The 19,977-nt window shown below is 37.5% G+C and overlaps 2 protein-coding genes across 2 annotated transcripts; one reads left to right on the forward strand and one right to left on the reverse strand.

Moving 5' to 3' along the window:
• Positions 1-530: 530 nt before the first annotated feature.
• On the reverse strand, positions 531-11,456 carry lin54 (lin-54 DREAM MuvB core complex component). The gene is made up of 14 exons (XM_054612186.1): positions 11,350-11,456; positions 8,633-9,408; positions 7,335-7,446; positions 7,105-7,235; positions 6,333-6,488; positions 4,931-5,132; positions 4,765-4,838; positions 4,025-4,219; positions 3,327-3,418; positions 2,697-2,768; positions 2,478-2,580; positions 2,250-2,387; positions 1,958-2,160; positions 531-1,154 (listed from the first exon to the last, which is right to left on the reverse strand). Exons 2-14 carry the CDS (start codon positions 9,386-9,388, stop codon positions 953-955), a joined length of 2,436 nt encoding a protein of 811 aa, XP_054468161.1. The 5' UTR covers positions 9,389-9,408; positions 11,350-11,456; the 3' UTR covers positions 531-952.
• Positions 11,457-14,024: 2,568 nt separating this feature from the next.
• On the forward strand, positions 14,025-19,122 carry cops4 (COP9 constitutive photomorphogenic homolog subunit 4 (Arabidopsis)). The gene is made up of 10 exons (XM_054612359.1): positions 14,025-14,136; positions 15,556-15,635; positions 15,747-15,898; positions 16,015-16,118; positions 16,207-16,360; positions 16,477-16,627; positions 16,730-16,900; positions 17,264-17,379; positions 17,860-17,944; positions 18,497-19,122. The coding sequence occupies exons 1-10, from the start codon at positions 14,063-14,065 to the stop codon at positions 18,628-18,630; spliced, it is 1,221 nt and encodes a 406-aa protein (XP_054468334.1). The 5' UTR covers positions 14,025-14,062; the 3' UTR covers positions 18,631-19,122.
• Positions 19,123-19,977: the final 855 nt, after the last annotated feature.

Raw genomic sequence — 19,977 nt, forward strand, 5'->3', positions numbered from 1 at the left:
AAAATGAAAGTCATCTCCCTTGTTTGCTCTTCGTTTGTGCCCGTGTGACATCAGACCAGCCCCGGACGGATCAGGTTCTCTGCTCGGTGTTACATGAACCTGCTCCTCTCCAGTTAGGAACATCATTTAACTCATACAGGTCTTCATCATTTTCCCCCATTCATGGTGTTTTTTAAATGCACAGTTAGCATGTGACTGAAAGCAGCACCAGAAGAAACTTGTACCTCCAATGATCTCTCCGTGTTCCAACTATTGTGAGCAGCGCTGTGCATGCGAGTGTGTGTGTGTGAATAATGCATTATGTGTGTGCATTTCTACTAATTTTTCATTGAAACAATTTAGCCTAGCATCGGTTAATAATTAACAGTTCGCAGCACTATAAGCCACACATTGATACGTGTCAAAATAAATATCAAAAGATACTGTTTGTCTACTCTAAGCACAAATGATTACATGAAAATTACAGACTTTTGCTTTCTTTCTTTTTTTTGAAAGCCTCAAAAAAAAAAAAAAAAAAAAAAAAAGGGAAAAAGAATAAAAGAAAATAGAATAAAATGGAAGAACACAAACAGATTTGATAGATCCCTGTGGGGAAAAAAAGTAAAGAAATCCCTGTTCAGCGCTACCTTGCTCAGTCGTTTCTGTCCATCACAGCCAGGTGATTACGTCAGAGATCAGTTTTGAAGGTCCATCAGAGGCGAGGAGCTCTGTCCGTTTGTCCTTTAGTCTGAAAACATCTGTCCCATGTTTATTATTCCAGCCGGCCTCAGCTTGTCCAATGTAGGATACTCTACTTTCAGGCCATTGTTCTGCCTTTTTGATGAGGGGGACAACCCGTTTCCCTGCAGGAGAGAGACCCCAGGGGGCCGAGACAGAGAGTAATCCGTGCATCCTGCCCCCCCCACGCAGTGGGGTTAGGTAAGAGGGTGTGAGATCGCCAGGAAAGCCGGGCCTAGCAGTTGATGGAGGCGCAGTCTGCTTTGGCTTTCCCCGCGGAGTTGATTATCCTCATGAGGCAGTGTCCGAACTCCTCCAGGATCATCCTCTCCGCCTCCACCTGAGGCTGGTGAGTCTGTTCGGCCTTTTTGGCCTGCTCCAGCAAACACTCGCACGTCACTTCCAGCACCTCCTTTGTTACAAACGTGTACGGCATCCTGTGGGGAAAGGAGAACGGGGTCTTTAGTAAAAAAATAAATCTTTATCCTTTATGTTGTCAGCTATCAGGGCTCGATGTAAAGCTCTGCAGATGGTGCACAAAGGCGTTTATGGTCAAAGCGTTGTTTTTTCGTATTATTCTCTGAAACACCAGAGGGCGTACAAACAAAATATACTGTTAAGAAGCAAGAAGACAACTTGTGAAACTGCCAAATCACAATAAACTAACTTCCACAATGACAAGGAGGGATTGTAATTAACTGTAAAGTCATATCTCATAATCATGGACTACTTCATTGCATTTATACAAGCCCTGTAAAGAAACAATTCCAGCGTTTACATGCATTATAATGAAACAAAGGTTAAACAACTTGATTTGGCTGCAAAACATTTACTCATATGTAGATTTTTTTTAAAGACATACCATTACTAAAGCATCTAAAAGTGTTAAAGGTTAGTTTTGAGCTCTAGCTATCATTATCGGTCAGCATAGGCGGTGAGTCAAATCTTTTTCCCACCAAATTAGCGAATAAACAGATTTTTCTAATACTGGAAAACCTGCTAAATATTCTGACTACTGAAGAGTCTTTTTTTCCAGAATGCAATTTGAAAAGTCAGAAGCCAGATGTTATCAGGTTTTTGTCCATAAGGAAATAGGTTTTAGAGTCATGTGGCACACAGACTTATCTAAACTCAGAATTCATCAAATTACATAAATTGATCATCCTTATAATAATGAAAATGATTAGTCCTCAAGTGCTCCTCTAACTTATTGTCGTCGTAGAGAAAAGCGTCTCATTACCTCCCGCCTCCACTTGATATAACAGGCGTCGTCCTCATGAGCAGGTCTGAGATCTGTGACGACAGCTTGGTCTTGGCCGCCGTCTGCTGCTGAACCCTCACTTCTGCAGCGTCGGCCAAGTGCATCAGTGTTTTCCTCTCCGGGCTCTCCTCAAAGTTCTTGCAGCCGATGCACTTGCAGATGGACGAGCACATGATCTTCGCCTATCGGAGGTGAATTGAAGAAAATAGACATATGTAAATAACGGTAATAAATGGCTCATGCAAACAGCGATGCGGTGCGGAGAACTCACCTCGTAACACTCGCAGTAGTTCTTCAGGCAGCCCGATCGTTTGCAGTTGCAGCCTTTGCTGTGCCGACGGTCCGACTCTCCCTCTTTGCCTTTACCAATTTTGGGTTTGAAGGCCTCTGGGTTTCGGTCCAAACACGTCTGTGAAAAACACATTTCAGACTTTGACTCATCGGTGTGACAGAAAAGAAACAGCTCCACAAACACATCTCACAAAAGATTCAACCTCACCTTTATAGCTTTGAGACGCTCCGTTTCATGTTCCAGGTTATTGAAGCAGTTATTGCAGTTACAATTATTACAGAACTCTCCGTTTGCAAAGCAGTCACAGTAACTATGGGAAGAAAAGCACAAGACATCTTCATCTTACTGCTTCTCAAACACAAACAGAGGTGGACCGACATAATAATAAATGTAAAAAAGTCAACAGTAAATCTCAGTCATACTTACAGTTTGAGACACTGTGACTTGGTGCAGTTGCACGGTTTCCTTGGTCTTGAGGTTGATTCTGCTGTTGACAAGCTGTGAGCAAATAAATATATATTACATATATTAAAATTAAACCAACTCATCCCATAGTACAGTTCAGAAAAGTCCTAAATTAGCATTTTTAAACGGTATAATCTTTTATTTATATTTCAGTTTAAGTGTGATTCCAGACTGAGCTTTAAATAGACAGATGAAGACGGCCTGATTTGAACCAGAGACCCTGCAGTTTATGTTTGGCATTTGTTAAGAATGGGTATTTTGTAATAACAATAAATCATTAAAGTTACTACAAGGACTTTCGTTTTCATTTGTAAGGTGATTTGGGCGACCCCTGTGGACAAAGGCGGTATTGTTTCCAGGAGCACCACTCCCTGGTGTCATAAAGATCTGCAGCTGTCAGAGTCCCTTCAGAAAACCTCTCAGCAGGTTCTGACCCACTCAGCACTGGTTCTAGGTCTCCTGTGTCTAGGTTTTTCCATTAAGACACAATTTTAGCTCATGCTACCGTTTTCTTTTACTCAAAAAGAATGTTTTAAAAGACAAACGATTTAGTCCGTCTGCCCCCCATTAAATAAGAACTGCCTTAATTACCCATTGAGCGGTAATCTGGCCTGAGTCTGGATACCGGTGGTCGTGGTGAAACCGGAGCTGCTGGCGAGGGTCACGAATGGCGACTGCTGGAGCTGCATGAGAGAAAGAAAACAGAAAACACTCAAAACATGAATATCAAAGAAAAGTGAATTAAAAAAACAACACAAACACACAACTGATCTGTAGGGATGGGTGTCATTAGGATTTAATCCATACTAGTACTCTCATCAATAATGCTTATCGGCTCGGTTCCTTATTGATTTTTTTCTTATCGGTTCTTTTTGATTATTTTGTGAGAAAAAAAACAATTAATTAAGAAAATAATCCACATTTCTTTATTCTTCTTCTATGTAAACAAAGTATTTCTTGAGCAGCAATACAAGAAGTTCCAAAGTATTTTAAATACATTCTCAGCTAATCAGTTATCTAAGTAATTATCTTTTATTGATTATCCTGTTCTTCTGATCAAACTAACGTTACCTGCAGTGGACAAGGATGGAGGGCTGATCTCCAAACAGTAGAAACTGATCATTTCTGCAGATTGATGTTCTGCTTTTTGTCCAGATGTTGTGATAAACTGCTCCTCTTTCCTCTGTTACTTATGAGTTTTCTTTTGCATTTGAACTAACTCCGGACCGCATCAATACTCCGGGTTTTACTCATTTAGAACCAGGTTTTCGGGGTGCATCTCTACCAACCTGTGTGACGTATTGAGCTGGAACGACTGCGTAGCCGACGTTCCCTCCTCCTGGAGCCGGAGCCAGAACGGTGCCTGGAGGGAGGTTGGTGAAGTTGGGCTGGATCTGCGGTAGCGGCGTTGCAGGCATGATGAGGCGTTGCTGGGTCTGAGTGGTGGTCACCATGGTGCCCGATGTTAAGGGCTTCGGCGCCATCTACAGGAAACACAAGAGACAACCGACAGAAAGAGCTCTGTGATTAGTACAGGTGGAGGAAAAACAAAATCGATATTTAGTTTTGACGATATTGTATCGATACAAAAAACGAAGTATCGATATTTATCATATAAACTATTAACCCATTTGGTCATAACCGAGCTTATATAAATCATGCTTTATTAACCATAAGAATTGAAGAAGCTACGATATCTATGATTATCCTGGTTCATTGGATTTAGAAAATGATCAGAGTCAATTGAATTTATATACGGTTTAAAAATGAACTAGCTCTAAGCATCTTATTAAACATAAATAAAATTACTATTGTCAATAAAAATACAAACTTTTATTTACTAATCATTTGAAGTGTGTATTTTAATGCAAATCACCACTTTAGAAAACTTAAACAAAGTGAAATAAATAGTTGATGAAAATAAATATTTCTGGTAATTGGCTAAACGCCTATTAGAAATCATCTGAAGTGAGATTAAACTAGTAAAAAAACGTTATCTTATTAGATAATACATGTTGACAGCAGTTACCTGTTTGATGGTCTGTGCTGGGACGATGGGGACAGACATCCTGACCGCTCCGGCACTGACCACCATGGGTTTTGCTGTGGGACAATAAGATGCAATTTAGTTGCAGCAGAAGATCTTTCACGACTATCAATCTACTGTTACCATAGAAACCATCTAAAAAGGTCACCTGTCTGTATGGTGCTGGTGCTGGGACCGGTGGGATGTCCCGAGCTGCTCGCCGTGGTTGCCGTGACGAGGCGGACGTAGTGGAACCTGCTGCCCGGGACCTGAATCTGCTGCACATTGGGCTGGGTGGCCAGAGGGATGATGGTCTTGAACTGAGAGCCGCTGACTCCTCCCATTGCCACAGACTGGACCTGTTTAATATTCTGGAAATGTTCAGACACAAAAAAGAAGATGGAGCTTTGAGTCCAAATGACAGAAACTTTGGATTCAGGTATGTATGAGACTAAATCTTAACATGTCCAATAAGTACTTTATTAAAGCCCCTCCAACTGATCCAAGTCCTGTACAACAAATTGTTCCATATTGTCTTTAATTAACAAAGAACAAGAGCAACTAGAGTCATTTTTTATGAAAAGAAGAACCAGCATCTGGCCTTCAAAAAAAAGGTCTGAATTAAAAAAATAACTTTGGAGATGTTAGAATGTACATAATATACTTTATGCTCTGTAAACAAGTGCAAAAATAATTCCTAATGCAAATAAACCATCAAACCACAAAATGTCGGTGGTGTTAGAAGACTTTCAAGTTAAATCTTGTTTTATGGCGACAAACAAACCGATTATTTTGTTGTTTTTTCACATGAATTATTGATTATGCTGCTTTAATGTGCAAGTCGTATTGTTAAATGCATTGGCCATGGTGGGGCACACTACATTATCTACTGCTGACTCACAGTGTAAACTTACAAGTCAATAAATCAATAAATAGATTGATTTTTCTGCAGCTATTTTTGACAAACGATTAAATAATTTAAATCACTTTGCAAACAAACAGAAAGCCAAATGAATATGTTCAGTATTTTGATTTTTTAAAAATCAAATTATGAGTTGATAATTTGAGGTAAATAATTGAAGGTACTGAAAAAAAAAAAAAAAAAAAAAAAGTTAGTTTTATCTCTACTCATATTTACACACACTATTTTGACAAGGGCTGTGTGATACGGAGAAAATTAAATATAAAATTAAATATGGCAACAATATTGTAGAGTCAGTGCTTTTCAAGATTTTTCAGAAATAATCATGAGTTAGAAAGATTAAGACTTTACTGTTATGCAGCCTTAAAAAACAGGAAAAGACCTATGTATATTACATTATTAAAAATCTAAAACAATATCTTGTCCCATATCACGATATCAATGGAACAACTATGGAACACACAGCGCATTACTTGTGTGCTGCAGTCTTTCCTACATTAGAGGTGACGATGGCTTTCAACAACGCAGCAGCAGGAGAAGTCGTCAGAGGAAAGTATCCAGACACACTTCACCAACATCTGTTTCAAATCCAGAACAGACCGGCTCCACACTCCAGCTGACAATAAACAGTGTCCAGCTCTGATCTCACCTGGTTTGTGGTTTGGCCGGTGGCCAGCTTGACTGGAGATCCAGATGTGGACTGCTGGACTGTGAGGATCTGCTGGCCAAGTGCTACATTGACGGGCAGCGTCATCGACTTCTGAGAGGTGTTGGAGGTCGGGGACGCCACGGAGACCACCGTCACCTGGCAGAGACGAACAAGGAGAGAGCAGCGTGATCCGTATTACTACTGAGCTGATCAAACACGTTATATATACTATAATACCTCATGTTTGGCCCACACATGTCAACGAACAACCTGATTAAATTTGGGGTGTTGTGGGCTGGAGGTATTTTACAAAATAGCATTATAACTGTTTTTTTAATAAATTTTTTTGCATGCCTGGGCCTAAACAAATCTTTATGGTGGTTTATTCCTCAGCCAGGAGTATATAGAATATACAAAAAAACACACTAATCTCATCATGCATATAATGAAGGCTTAAATTACTATATGGTTTGCTTGGCCCCACAAAAAATTACACAATACCCCCCCCCCAAAAAAAAATCAAGAAGCATGAAAAAGTTGCAGAATGTTAAAAAATCTTATTTTCAAAACTGCAACTGAGTATAAAAATAGAAGCTCTTGAAACACAAATGAGTTAGATATGCCATAAATTCAGCTCAATGAGGCTTTATTGACAGTATAAAAAAAAAGAAGCATGTTCCCAAAGAATCAAAACTTAAAAAAATTACCCAATACTAACCCAGCATAAACATAACATTTCAACTGTTGTATAAATATATAAAAATAAATGTACCTTGCTGGGGGTCTTAAGGGGCGAGATAGCAATCTTTTTGCCGGAGATAGTCTGTATGTTGGAGTTGTGGGGCTCGGACAGAGTGATGGTCCTCGGAGGAAGCCCCGGGGAAGTCTGTGTCAGGACCCGACCTATGAACACACGGCACAAGATTTGAGGAAACATGGATTAATATCAGCTGAAATGGAAATAAAAAGGTTATAAATTGATAATAAAGCAAATAAACGTACCTGCAATAACAGGAGACACCGTCGTCTGAGGATTTAGACCTTTGCTGTTAACAGTTTTTGTGATGATAAACTTGATTGGTGCAGACGAGGAAACCGGTGTTTTCGTAGCAATCTGTGGAGAAATTCATTAAGATTTATGTGCATTTAATTTACACATTCACAACTAAACATCATGGGAAATTATGGATCCAAAAATAATTCCCATCTGCAAGTGATATCTAAATGAATCTTTCTTAAGTGTGTAAGCCAACATGAAGGTTGTAACCACGAGTCTTAAGTAAAAGTATAAACACAAACACGCTTTTTAAGCTCTTGTGAAGATTTTTATGATATGACTAAACTGACTTAAACATCTCACTAAAACCTGATCGATGTAATAAAATACTGGATAATTTGATAAATTCAGCACAAGTGTTTCAGATCTGAGCATTACTTGATTCTCTACCTGACAAGTTCTTTAATTAAAAGGAGGAAAATTGGTGATTGATTATTCGTTTAAACAAGCACAAGTTTGATAAAAAATATCATTTTTTGTCAATTTTGTCAATAAGAGGGCAAACTGATACTTGACTTAACCAACTCTATGTGTACATATATTACAACATAAACAAATAAAATAATGCCTTGTACCAAAAAACTTAATTTAAAGACTGAAGACCTCTGGCGTCTACTGATAAAGTATTACTAAATTTGGCTTTGAGTGAAATCAGCCCTGTTTGCTGCCATCACTATGGTTATCGTTAAATGTATTCCTTAAATTGACCATAATGTTACATTTAATTTCTGGTCTCTTAGAAACAGACAGTCTGTCTAGTTTTCTCAATTAAGTTACACAGCACAATACTACTATTACTATTACTACACTGATTCATCCCTTCTCCAAACACCAAACTGTGCTTTGAGTAAAAAAGACAGGTGCAAATAAACTGTTCAACAGTTTCTGATCTGCCAGCCCCAGCAGGAGAGCTTACTCAGCAAAGCTTCGTGGTTTCATGTGTGCAACGATCAGCTGTTCTCAACTGATGTTGTTAAATGTCAACTTCAACCATCAGAGCCCACATTTTAAAATGTACTTGTTGGACAGGACGTTGGATGGAAAACCAATCCAACAAATCCAGTTATGTTTTTATTGCAATGTTTTATAGAGAATAAATAGTTTGTTAACAGTGGACAGTCGTATTGGCTGGAGCTAAAAGCTGCAATAGCAATTTGTTTATTTTAACACTAATGTGTGTTATATGTCAAATATTATCAATGTGTTTAAATGTTGCACTATATCACAAATCAATCAATGTTACCTGTACGGTCTTCAGCTGCTGGGCCTGTAATGTGGTCAACTGGTTCCCAGTGCTGCCCACTGGCTTCAGCTCCGACCTCCCACCGATAGTCACCACTTTAAACTGTGGCGCTTGAGATTTGTTGTCTCCTAAAGTCTGTGAAACGCCGGGTTTGTTGCCTGTGTGTGGCAACTGCAACACTATCGGTTGCCCCGACTTTCCTATTGTCGTGACCAAAAGTTTTTGTCCTTCCTGCTTGATGACCTGGTGCGGGGCACCTGCAGACTTTGCCGCCTCCGTGGCTTGAGATGAGGCCACCTTGTTGAGAATGATCTGGTGGTTTGCGGCGGAGATGGTAAACGGAGCCGTTAGCCTCTGTAACCCACCCGTTGAGAAAGTAGTCCCGGTCAAACTATCTGTCGTTTTGGTAGCGGCTACCGAAGTAACCATGACCGGTTTGAGGGTGAGAAATGACGACGACGACGTGCTGGAAATCGAGATAGGAAGCTGACTCCCAGAGCTGATGCTGAGTGTGGCGTCCGTGGCTGTGGAGGTGGCGAGGGCCTTAGTTTGTTCTGCCAAAGTGGCATTTGTACAAAGGCTCAAATGTTCTGAAGCCACGGGCGTATCCGTTTCCATCGGGACCGGTGTGTCATCGCTGGGCTCGGACTGGACCGCAGTGCCGTCCGGGTGGGAGTGAGGGATGTCCTCTATGGACTCAGTGTCCATGATCTCATCAGGAAGGAGGCTGTTGAGCTCTGGCGACACCACGTCCATGCTTGCAAAGTCTCAGCTCTCTGTTAATCCCAAAAGAGCAATGAAATAATATGAGTCAAAGATTTTTTTCTCAACTGAATACATATAAATTGTTGCTAAATACATTGGAAGCTTAAAAAACGTTTTTAAATGCACTTATTTTAACCAAAATTGGGAGAAATATGCATTTACGTCAGTGTCACAGACAATATGTGGACCCCTTTACATATAATAATGCATTCAATTGCAATAAACAAGATTTAAAAAATGTACAGTAGCTGTCAAAAGTTTGGACACACTTTCTCATTCAATGGTTTTTCTTTATATTTATTTTCATTTGTTTCTACATTGTAGATTAATATTGAAGACATCCAAACTATGAAGGAACACATATGGAATTATGTGGTAAACAAACAAATGCTCAACAAACCAGAATATGTTTTATATTTTAGACTCTTCAAAGTAGTTGAATGAGAAGGTGTGTCCAAACTTTTGACTGGTACTGTGTACATCTCTGGTGTTTTGCTCTGAATTTGCTCTACATAACTAATAAACACACTAGTTTATTACAAAAGGCTTTGCAATAAAAAATAAACAAACCTAGCAAGTTAGCCTTTTCCACATTTAAAAAAAATAACTTTATGCATGTACATGTATATTGATTATCAGAAATCACGTGATGGAGTTAAGGGTTAGGCCGCAGCCATCATCTTTGTCCTGCTGCTCAACATTAATCCACTGACACGCACATATGAACCCTACACACCCTGAACCACTCACACACACAAACACACACACACACACACACACACACACACACACACACACACACACACACACACACACACACACACACAGTTTCCCAGTCACAAAACACACACTAAGAAGTGTTGGCACAAAGAGTGAAGAGGAAGAAAAAGCTGTTCTGGCTGCGTTACTATTTCAGGCCGGGGTTGGATTTCGAAAGATCCGCCATTTTTACCTCGTCATCAACTCTGTTAGCTCCCAGGCTAACACTCACACAACATGCACATTTATAACACTTTGATTAAAAGCTTTAAAAACACACTCACACACACACACACACACACACACACACAGATCAGCTGGGCCTCAGAGGGTTTCTGGCATGAAACTCACTCTTCCTGCAGACTGTGACCACACAAACACTGCTAGCCTTCCTGTCACCTGAGACACACACCTGCACCCATACACTGACTTATATGCATGCATCACCTGGGCTTTAAGTGGTATCAATGCATGACAAAACCAGCTATAAATGTATTTATTTGTGCATTAATCCACATAATCCTGCAGGATTTGTCTCCAAATGTGTGGATTCAACTTGACTTTCACTGTTATATACTATAGTTACATATAAAAGCATAACCTCAACTCATACATGTGATGTTTTGACAACACATGCACAAATAAAAGCACATTATTCTCGCTTTTCCAGCTATAAATGTATTTATTTGTGCATTAATCCACATAAACCTGCAGGATTTGTCTCCAAATGTGTGGATTCAACTTGACTTTCACTGTTATATACTACAGTCACATATAAAAGCATAACCTCAACTTATGCATGTGATGTTTTGACAACACATGCACAAATAAAAGCACATTATTCTCCCTTTTCCAGCTCATTAACACAGCTTTTTACTAGCATATTAGCTCCAAATGTTATTAAAATGACTTTCTGTAAACGCAAAACTCTCTACCAGCATGCATAATAGTGTAATATATCACCCCCAGGTCATACCCAGCCCCTCTGTGCTGCTCATTCCTGTCTAACCACGGTAATCACCCCATGAGAGGGCAGGGACAACTGCACTAGCCAACTTGCTGGGCATGCTAACCCTGAAGCTAGCTAGCTAGCAACAACATTAAACCTCCACGCTGAGCACGCTGGTAAAAGTATGCGGCGTTCTCCCGCACACAGCAGGGAGAAATGCGGGTCAGCAAACAGTCAAGCTCACCTGGTGATACGTTCAGGTCGGGCAACGCTTCCAGACACACCGAGCAGAGGAAAGAGGCGATTGTTCAAAATACCGCGCCGAGCGCCATTCCTCCCTGACATCTCACAACGAGGCCACGCCCTCTGCGCGCTACGTCACCGCGACGTCACTCTTAAAGCTGCAGCACAGCGAAATCTGTGAAAGAGTGTTTTTGTTTTTGTGTTTGTTTTGTTTATTTATGAGTTTTTTTGTTAATACGCCACATTTAATTACATTCATATAAACTGTGCAGGTAAAAGGGGTTGATAAATAAACAAACTAATAAGAATACAATAAGTGAAACAAACAGACTAAGTGCAACAAACTAATATGAATACAATAAGTGCTAAGTGGAAGGTATATATTTTTGTTGTTTTGTTTATTACATTTAATTACATTCATATAAACTGTGCAGGTAAAAGGGGTTAATGAATAAACAAATAATGTAAAAAATTGCACAGTGTATTTGTATTGCACAGATTTATATAAATATATATATATATATAAATCTGTTTTGTTTTGTGGTCTATTGGGATGGCAGACAGAGCCAGTTTGTTGAATAAATAAACAAATAATGTAAAAAAACAAATATTTTAAATAAGTCATAAATAAATAAAAAAATCCAAAACAACTAAAAAAATTAATTTAAAAAAATCTTAGTATTGCACAGATTTATTAGTGTTTTGTTTTGTGGTCTACTATATTATATATACAGACAGAATAACTATTATAACTATTATTGCAGTAAAAATAACAATTTGGGGTCTGTGGTGTAAACCCTATTATTTAGAGCAGGAAAAGAATACAATAAGTGAAATATATATATTTTAGATAAGTCATAAATACATTTAAAAAATCCACAATAACTAAATACATTAATTTAAAAAAATCTTAGTATTGCACAGATTTATTAGTGTTTTGTTTTGTGGTCTACTGGGATGGCAGACAGAGCCAGTTTGTTTAGTTTATTTATGAGTTTTTTTGTTAATACGAATTAATACGCCACATTTAATTACATTCATATAAACTGTGCAGGTAAAAGGGGTTAATAAATATTTTCTTTACGAAATGTAAAATTTACGAATTAATACGAATACAATAAGTGAAACAAATATTTTAAATAAGTCATAAATAAATAAAAAAAATCCACAATAACTAAAAAAATTAATTAAAAAAAATCTTAGTATTGCACAGATTTATTAGTGTTTTGTTTTGTGGTCTACTGGGATGGCAGACAGAGCCAGTTTGTTTAGTTTATTTATGAGTTTTTGTTAATGCGAATTAATACACATTTAATTACATTCATATAAACTATGCAGGTAAAAGGGGTTAATAAATAAACAAATAATGTAAAAAAAAAAAGGAAATTAAATCATTAGATAAGATTACATTACATTATTACATTACATTACATCACAGTCATTTAGCAGACACTTTTATCAAAAGCGACTTACAATAAGTGTATTCAACATAGGTATTCAAGAGAACTACTAGTCACCAGAAGTCATAAGTGCATCTCCTTTCTTAAACAAGCATCTCAGAGCATAAACCAGAGCAAAAGTACAGCGCAGAAACAAACTAAAACAAATACAATAAGTGCAACAAACAAATACGAATACAATAAGTGAAACAAACAACAAACTAATACGAATACAATAAGTGCAACAAACTAATATGAATACAATAAGTGCAACAAACTAATACGAATACAATAAGTGCAACAGACTAATATGAATACAATAGGTGCAAAAAAACTAATACGAATACAATAAGTGCTAAGTGGAAGGTATATATTTTTGTTGTTTAGTTTATTTCTGAGTTTTTGTTAATACGAATTAACTTCAGCCACATATAATTACATTCATATAAACAATAATGTAAAAAAAAAAATTGTTAAAGGAAATTAAATCATTAGATAATATTACATTACATTACATTACAGTCATTTAGCAGACGCTTTTATCCAAAGCTACTTCCAGGAAGTGTATTCAACATAGGTATTAAAGAGAACTACTAGTCACCAGAAGTCACAAGTGCATCTCCTTTCTTAAACAAGCATCTAAAAGCATAAACCAGAGCAAAAGTACACTGCAGAAGTGCAACAGACTAATACAAATACAATAAGTGCAACAAACTAATACGAATACAATAAGTGCAACAAACTAACACCAATACAATAAGTATTGAAATATAAAACATATTCTGGTTTGTTGAGCATTTGTTTGTTTACCACATAATTCCATATGTGTTCCTTCATAGTTTGGATGTCTTCAATATTAATCTACAATGTAGAAAAAAATAAAATAAAAATAAAGAAAAACCATTGAATGAGAAGGTGTGTCCAAACTTTTGACTGGTACTGTATGCATCATGTATTTATACAGGGGAATAATAATAGTATTTACCGGTGGAAAGTAACTAATTACATTTACTCAACTTCCATACATAAAAGTGCAATTTGGATATATTTGTAGTATTTAAATTTAATTACATAATTTAAAAAAAATCATATTTTGGTACTCCAACTAATTGTTGATGCCAATATTTGTGTTCCATTAATTAAGTGAGATTCTGAATGCAGGACTTACTCCGTCGCTTGTTTCCTGTCGGCCGGAGGACCGGTTACGCTGACGGACACAGACCGGAAGAGGAAGAGGAAGAGGAAGAGGAAGCCGGAGTTGTTGACACTTCGACGATGGCGACCGACGTGAGGCAGGAGCTAGCACAGCTAATGAATTCAACTGGATCTCACAAAGACCTTGCTGCCAAGTATGTATCAGCAATGAACAAACAAAATAAACACATTACTTTATAATATTCACCACATTTAGAGAGTTTCACCGCAGTAGCTTTTAACTAGCAATGTTCCTAGCTAAGCTAACGTTAGCTACCTAGCTACTTTAGCTATACATTCAGCTAGCTAGCTTAACGTTACAGCTGTCTATCAAATAACTTTATTCAACAGATTATCATTTAATCTTTAACACCACGTTTATGCAACACGTGTTACACTGAAGCTACTGTTGTGTGTGATCATATTAGCCTCCAACAGCTAATGTTTATTAGCCACACTGGCAGCAAGTGCAGGGCTCAGTGTGCATGTACAAGATGGGAACTTTAAAAGCTTAAAGATATGAGAAGAAATGTACACTTCAATGTTAGCATCAAACCAACACATTATGAGCACCAATTAATGCACTTTAAAGCTTAACATTAGTGTTATTTAGTCTAATGTGTGTGTTTGTGAACATTGTGTATATTACATTACATTACATTACATTACAGTCATTTAGCAGACGCTTTTATCCAAAGCGACTTACAGTAAGTGTATTCAACATAGGTATTCAAGAGAACTACTAGTCCCCAGAAGTCATAAGTGCATCTCCTTTCTTAAACAAGCATCTCAGAGCATAAACCAGAGCAAAAGTACAGAAACAAACTAATACGAATACAATAAGTGCAGAAACAAACTAATACGAATAGAATAATTGCAACAAACTAATAAGAATACAATAAGTGCAGAAACAAACTAATACGAATAGAATAATTGCAACAAACTAACACGAATACTATAAGTGCAGAAACAAGCTAATACGAATAGAATAAGTGCAGAAACAAACTAATACGAATAGAATAATTGCGACAAACTAATAAGAATACAATAATTGCGACAAACTAATACGAATACAATAAGTTCAGACTAATATGAATACAATAAGTGCAACAAACTAATACGAATACAATAATTGCGACAAACTAATACGAATACAATAAGTTCAGACTAATATGAATACAATAAGTGCAACAAACTAATATGAATGCAATAAGTGCTACGAGGAAGGCTCAAGGTAGTACTTCTTGAAGAGGTGAGTTTTCAGCCTGCGCCATAAGATGGGCAGCGACTCTGCTGTCCTGACGTCAGTGGGGAGTTCATTCCACCACTGTGCGGCCAGGACAGAAAGAAGCTGTGACCGGGTGGATCGGCCGCAGGGACCTCTGAGCGACGGGGCAACCAGTCGCCCCGAGGCAGCAGAGCCAAGTGGTCGGGCGGGGGTGTAGGGCTTGACCATGGCCTCTATATATATATTTATCAAGTTTTTTAAATCTGTTTCTTAAATTTCCAATTATCAGTTGCATTGACGTCCTCTGAACACAGGTGTAGTTTCTAACCTGTGAAATCTTTTCTAGATATCGACAAATTTTGGAGAAGGCCATTCAGTTTACAGATGCAGAGCAGCTGGAATCCTTGAAGGCCTTTGTCGAAGCAAGTATGCGGTGCCTTTACTCTTTTACTTCAACATCATTTCTCTGCAAACTTAGTAGTACATTTGGATGTAAACAGGATGTCTTACCTCATTATTTCTATCATTCTTTTACAGTGGTCAACGAAAATGTCAGTCTTGTCATCTCGAGACAGCTGCTCACTGATTTCTGCACGCATCTGCCCAACCTGCCTGACGCCACAGCTAAAGCCGTGTATCACTTCACCTTGGAAAAGATTCAGCCCAGGGTCATCTCCTTTGAGGAACAGGTGAATGCACTGACACTCTCTTGTAACTCTACCCTGTATTTGTTGTTGATTATTACGTCAGTTAAACATCAGTATTCTTATTGAAATGCATAATTAAATTATGTTCTATGTCTCAGGTAGCCTCAATCAGACAGCACTTAGCAACCATTTATGAAAAGGAGGGAGACTGGAGGAATGCTGCCCAGGTTTTAGTTGGTATCCCCCTGGAAACAGGACAGAAGTAAGTAAGCTACTAGCAGATTTATTTCCACACCCTAATGTTTATGATATGTCCTGGTCTTTAAATACCTTTTTATTTCCTCCCTTAGGCAATACAACGTTGACTATAAGTTGGATACATACCTGAAAATCGCTCGTCTATACTTGGAGGATGATGATCCAGTGCAGGCGGAGGCATACATCAACAGAGCTTCATTACTTCAGAATGAATCTTCTAATGAACAGCTGCAGATACACTATAAGGTACACTGGTTGTATCTGCATTACTGTAATTTAAAGATTAAATTAAACATTATAGTTTGCAGTAAACCATGTCTGTCGTTGCTTGGATCAGTGCTTCATGCCGTTTTACATCTTAGGTGTGCTATGCCAGAGTCCTGGACTTCAGGAGGAAGTTCATTGAAGCTGCACAAAGATACAACGAGTTGTCTTATAAATCGATCGTCCATGAGACTGAACGCCTGGAGGCACTGAAACATGCCCTAAACTGCACCATACTGGCGTCTGCAGGTACCACCAACACTAATATGCTTAGGATTACATTTTCAAAGATTATCTAAATAACAAACTTTGTCTCATACCAAAAATATTTTATTATTTTCTTTCTTTTAGGCCAGCAGCGTTCCCGTATGTTGGCCACTCTGTTTAAGGATGAGCGCTGTCAGCAGCTGGCTGCCTATGGCATCCTGGAGAAGATGTACCTGGACAGAATTATCAGAGGAAACCAGCTGCAGGAGTTTGCTGCCATGCTGATGCCTCACCAGAAAGCCACGACAGCAGATGGTGAGTGGAGATGGTTTGGTTTTACACAGCCTGAGCTGCTTATTTGAAACACAAAAATATAGTCTTTTTTTAGAAACCAATATGATGTAATTTGTTTTTAAAGATGTCAGAAGAGCAAGAGCTCATCAAATGTGCTGCTTTAATTAATTACAGGTGCTGTAGCTACTGTTTCTTCTTTTGAGCCCTGTTTAAGTATATCTTTATTTAATTTTGTCAAACTGGCAACATTAAAAGTATGCTGAATTACTTATTAGCAGTCCCTGTTAGCAATTCTTTTGATTAAGTATCAATCCGACCCTCAGTCTCTGAGGTTTGTAATATAAGACTGAATGTAATTTACGTTGTGTGTTTTCTCTCCTTCAGGCTCCAGCATCCTTGACAGAGCCGTGATCGAACACAACCTCCTGTCCGCTAGCAAACTCTACAACAACATCACGTTTGAAGAACTAGGAGCCCTGTTAGAAATCCCCCCAGCAAAGGTGAGAATCACTGGGATTATAATATCTTTTATGTTTTTCATTTGTTTTCCTTTTCTGCAAACAATCTTTATGAAATAACCTCCCTATGTGTAAATGGAAAATGTATATTATGCTCTAGACATTTAAATAGTTAGAAAATATATAGTGAGATTGTTTACTTTCACAAACTAAATTAATTTGTATTTTTATTTATTTATTTATTTAATTTAAAAAATAATGTATGCACTATCAAAAGCTACTGTTAAAAAAATAGAGCCTTAAACGATTCACCTTTTTATTCAGTTTTTATTTAAACAAAAGCTTTACAACTAATATTTCTTTACAGCTCTTTGAGGAAGCTGTGTGTGAGATTTGTAAGATAAAAAAAATACATTTACTGCATACATTAAATAACTGTTTTACCTCACAAATATCATTTCTGTAGCTGTTTATTTTGCATTATTTATGTTGAGATGTTTTGCTTGCTTTGTTTATCTTTAGGCCGAGAAAATAGCTTCCCAGATGATCACTGAAGGACGCATGAATGGATTCATCGACCAGATAGACAGCATCGTACACTTTGAGAGTGAGTTTACAGTCAATGTGTTCTCAAATTTCAAAGATGGAACTTCCCCATTAGTGTTTGTTCACCAAAGTCAACTATTGTTTTATCTAAAGTGACAGTTTCGATCCATTAAATCCAACACAAACACAAACATAATATTCTAGGGCTGTTCTGAAGCTTGAAGTATATTCTAATAAAACTTCAAATGTCTGCCATCATGTTATCACTTTAAAAAAAACTCCAACTAACAAAATCCTCAATTTTAATTAAGTGATTCATCGGATTAAACATAATAACAATTTCCTCAACATAGATACAAGTAGTTTCTACTAAAGACTTAAGATGATAAAAAGGTAAAAAAAACAATAGACTACCATTAATAACGTAAAGTTATATTATATGTTGTTCATATTGTGAAATCTGACTCAATAACAGAAGTATCTGTCTGTGTCCAGTAGGGGGCAGCAAAATGGCATAAAGCACCTTCTCTGCTTTGAACATGTTAATTTGTTGTTAAAAACGTCATAAAATCAAAATATTTGATGCTCTATTTTATTTTTTTCTCTCCTGCAGCACGTGAAGCCCTTCCTACTTGGGACAAACAGATCCAGTCTCTGTGTTTCCAGGTCAACAACCTCCTAGAAAAGATCCGCGCAGCTGCTCCGGAGTGGGCTGCTCAGGCTATGGAGACCCAGATGACCCAGTAAACACCACCCAAAACAAACCAAAAAAAACTACACTGTTCCCTCTTTAGTCTGGTTTAAAGTGTTGTCTTCCTGGTCAAAAACGTCACCAGTTGAGTCCCAGTAATGGAAGAAGAAGCCTCTGGTATCCACATCAGTTGTTTGAATTTTCATAAAACACTTTGTACTTTTGTCCACAAGGAAAATAGTTCAATGTTTCTCAATATTTCAGATCTGTGTCTGGCATAGACGTATCGACGGGAGGATCAAAATGTAACGTTTAGGTGACTTCACATTATTATTTACTTGGCCTGTTAAAAGTTTGGATGTTATTATTCAGATAGACGACATGTAATACGGTCAAAAAGAAGCTTTTGCGCTTCGACACATTCACCTGTTTTTTTAAACGTGACATAATGACATAACAAAATCTGTCAAATGTTTCTTCGCCCATCTTATGAAATGTTGAATTAAATTCAAAGCGGAGAGAAATCGTTCAGCGTCATGTTTTCAAGTCAATTTAGTTCATTTTTTTTATTTTAGTAGAAAGTCATTAAAATGTTTTAAGAGTTTAATCAACACATTCAGTCTTAAATCATAATTACTTAAATTGCGTTAAATGTGACATAGAGAAAAAACATTGTGAAAAATAAATAAGGTTAGAAATACAAAAATAAATAAATATCAATGTATGTCACATTTATATCAATTCATAAATGCCTACATTAATTTTCAATATAAGTTTTTTGGTACATTTAATTGCATATTAAGTCATCTTTTTACATTTTTGATGTTCATCTGCAGTTGTGCTGATGTTCTCGTGTTCGAGCAGCTCATACCAAATATACTTAATTAGATAAGTAAAAATTAACTCACTTTAAAGGCCGGACATGATGCAGAGAAAGGAGATGAAGTTCCTCCTAAACCATTTAAACATATTTTCCCTTGTGCACACTTTAATTTCTCCTTTATTATGATCCAAAACCTTGTTCTTAAATCAAGATTTATAGGTACAATTTACATTACAGTACACATTTGGAATCTTATAACAGCTATCAATAAATACGTACTGTCTGTGTAGCAGTTTCCTGATGCACGGTAACAAACGTCTCCACCTTAAGATAACATTGTTGCCCAAACACTAAATGTAAGAGCTGCACCGTTGCTGGTTTGATGTCATGTAGTTTCTGCAGAGTTTTCTTAACTGGAAAAGCACATTTGTAACTGAATAATAATATATGGCTCCATTGTATTTAAGTGTGTCAGCAAGCAGTATAGGAGGAACAGGCATGCACAATACAGACATAGGGTCATGAAAATGGCACAACTAAATGGAATGCAGCCATAATATGTGTTCTGAGATACAACTGA

This window comes from Anoplopoma fimbria, chromosome 14, assembly GCF_027596085.1.
Source record: "Anoplopoma fimbria isolate UVic2021 breed Golden Eagle Sablefish chromosome 14, Afim_UVic_2022, whole genome shotgun sequence".
Taxonomy (NCBI): Eukaryota; Metazoa; Chordata; class Actinopteri; order Perciformes; family Anoplopomatidae; genus Anoplopoma; species Anoplopoma fimbria.

Bases quoted from the DNA above. Each gene is read 5' to 3' on its own strand.
- lin54 (XM_054612186.1), bottom strand. From the start codon at position 9,388: ATGGACGTGGTGTCGCCAGAGCTCAACAGCCTCCTTCCTGATGAGATC. The intron at 7,447-8,632 runs GTAACATTGATT...ATTTCTCCACAG, and splicing joins AGCAGCTGAAGACCGTACAG to ATTGCTACGAAAACACCGGT. The intron at 2,581-2,696 runs GTAAGTATGACT...TTCTTCCCATAG, and splicing joins AAGTCACAGTGTCTCAAACT to TTACTGTGACTGCTTTGCAA.
- cops4 (XM_054612359.1), top strand. From the start codon at position 14,063: ATGGCGACCGACGTGAGGCAGGAGCTAGCACAGCTAATGAATTCAACT. The intron at 15,899-16,014 runs GTGAATGCACTG...TCTATGTCTCAG, and splicing joins TCATCTCCTTTGAGGAACAG to GTAGCCTCAATCAGACAGCA. The intron at 17,945-18,496 runs GTGAGTTTACAG...TCTCTCCTGCAG, and splicing joins CAGCATCGTACACTTTGAGA to CACGTGAAGCCCTTCCTACT.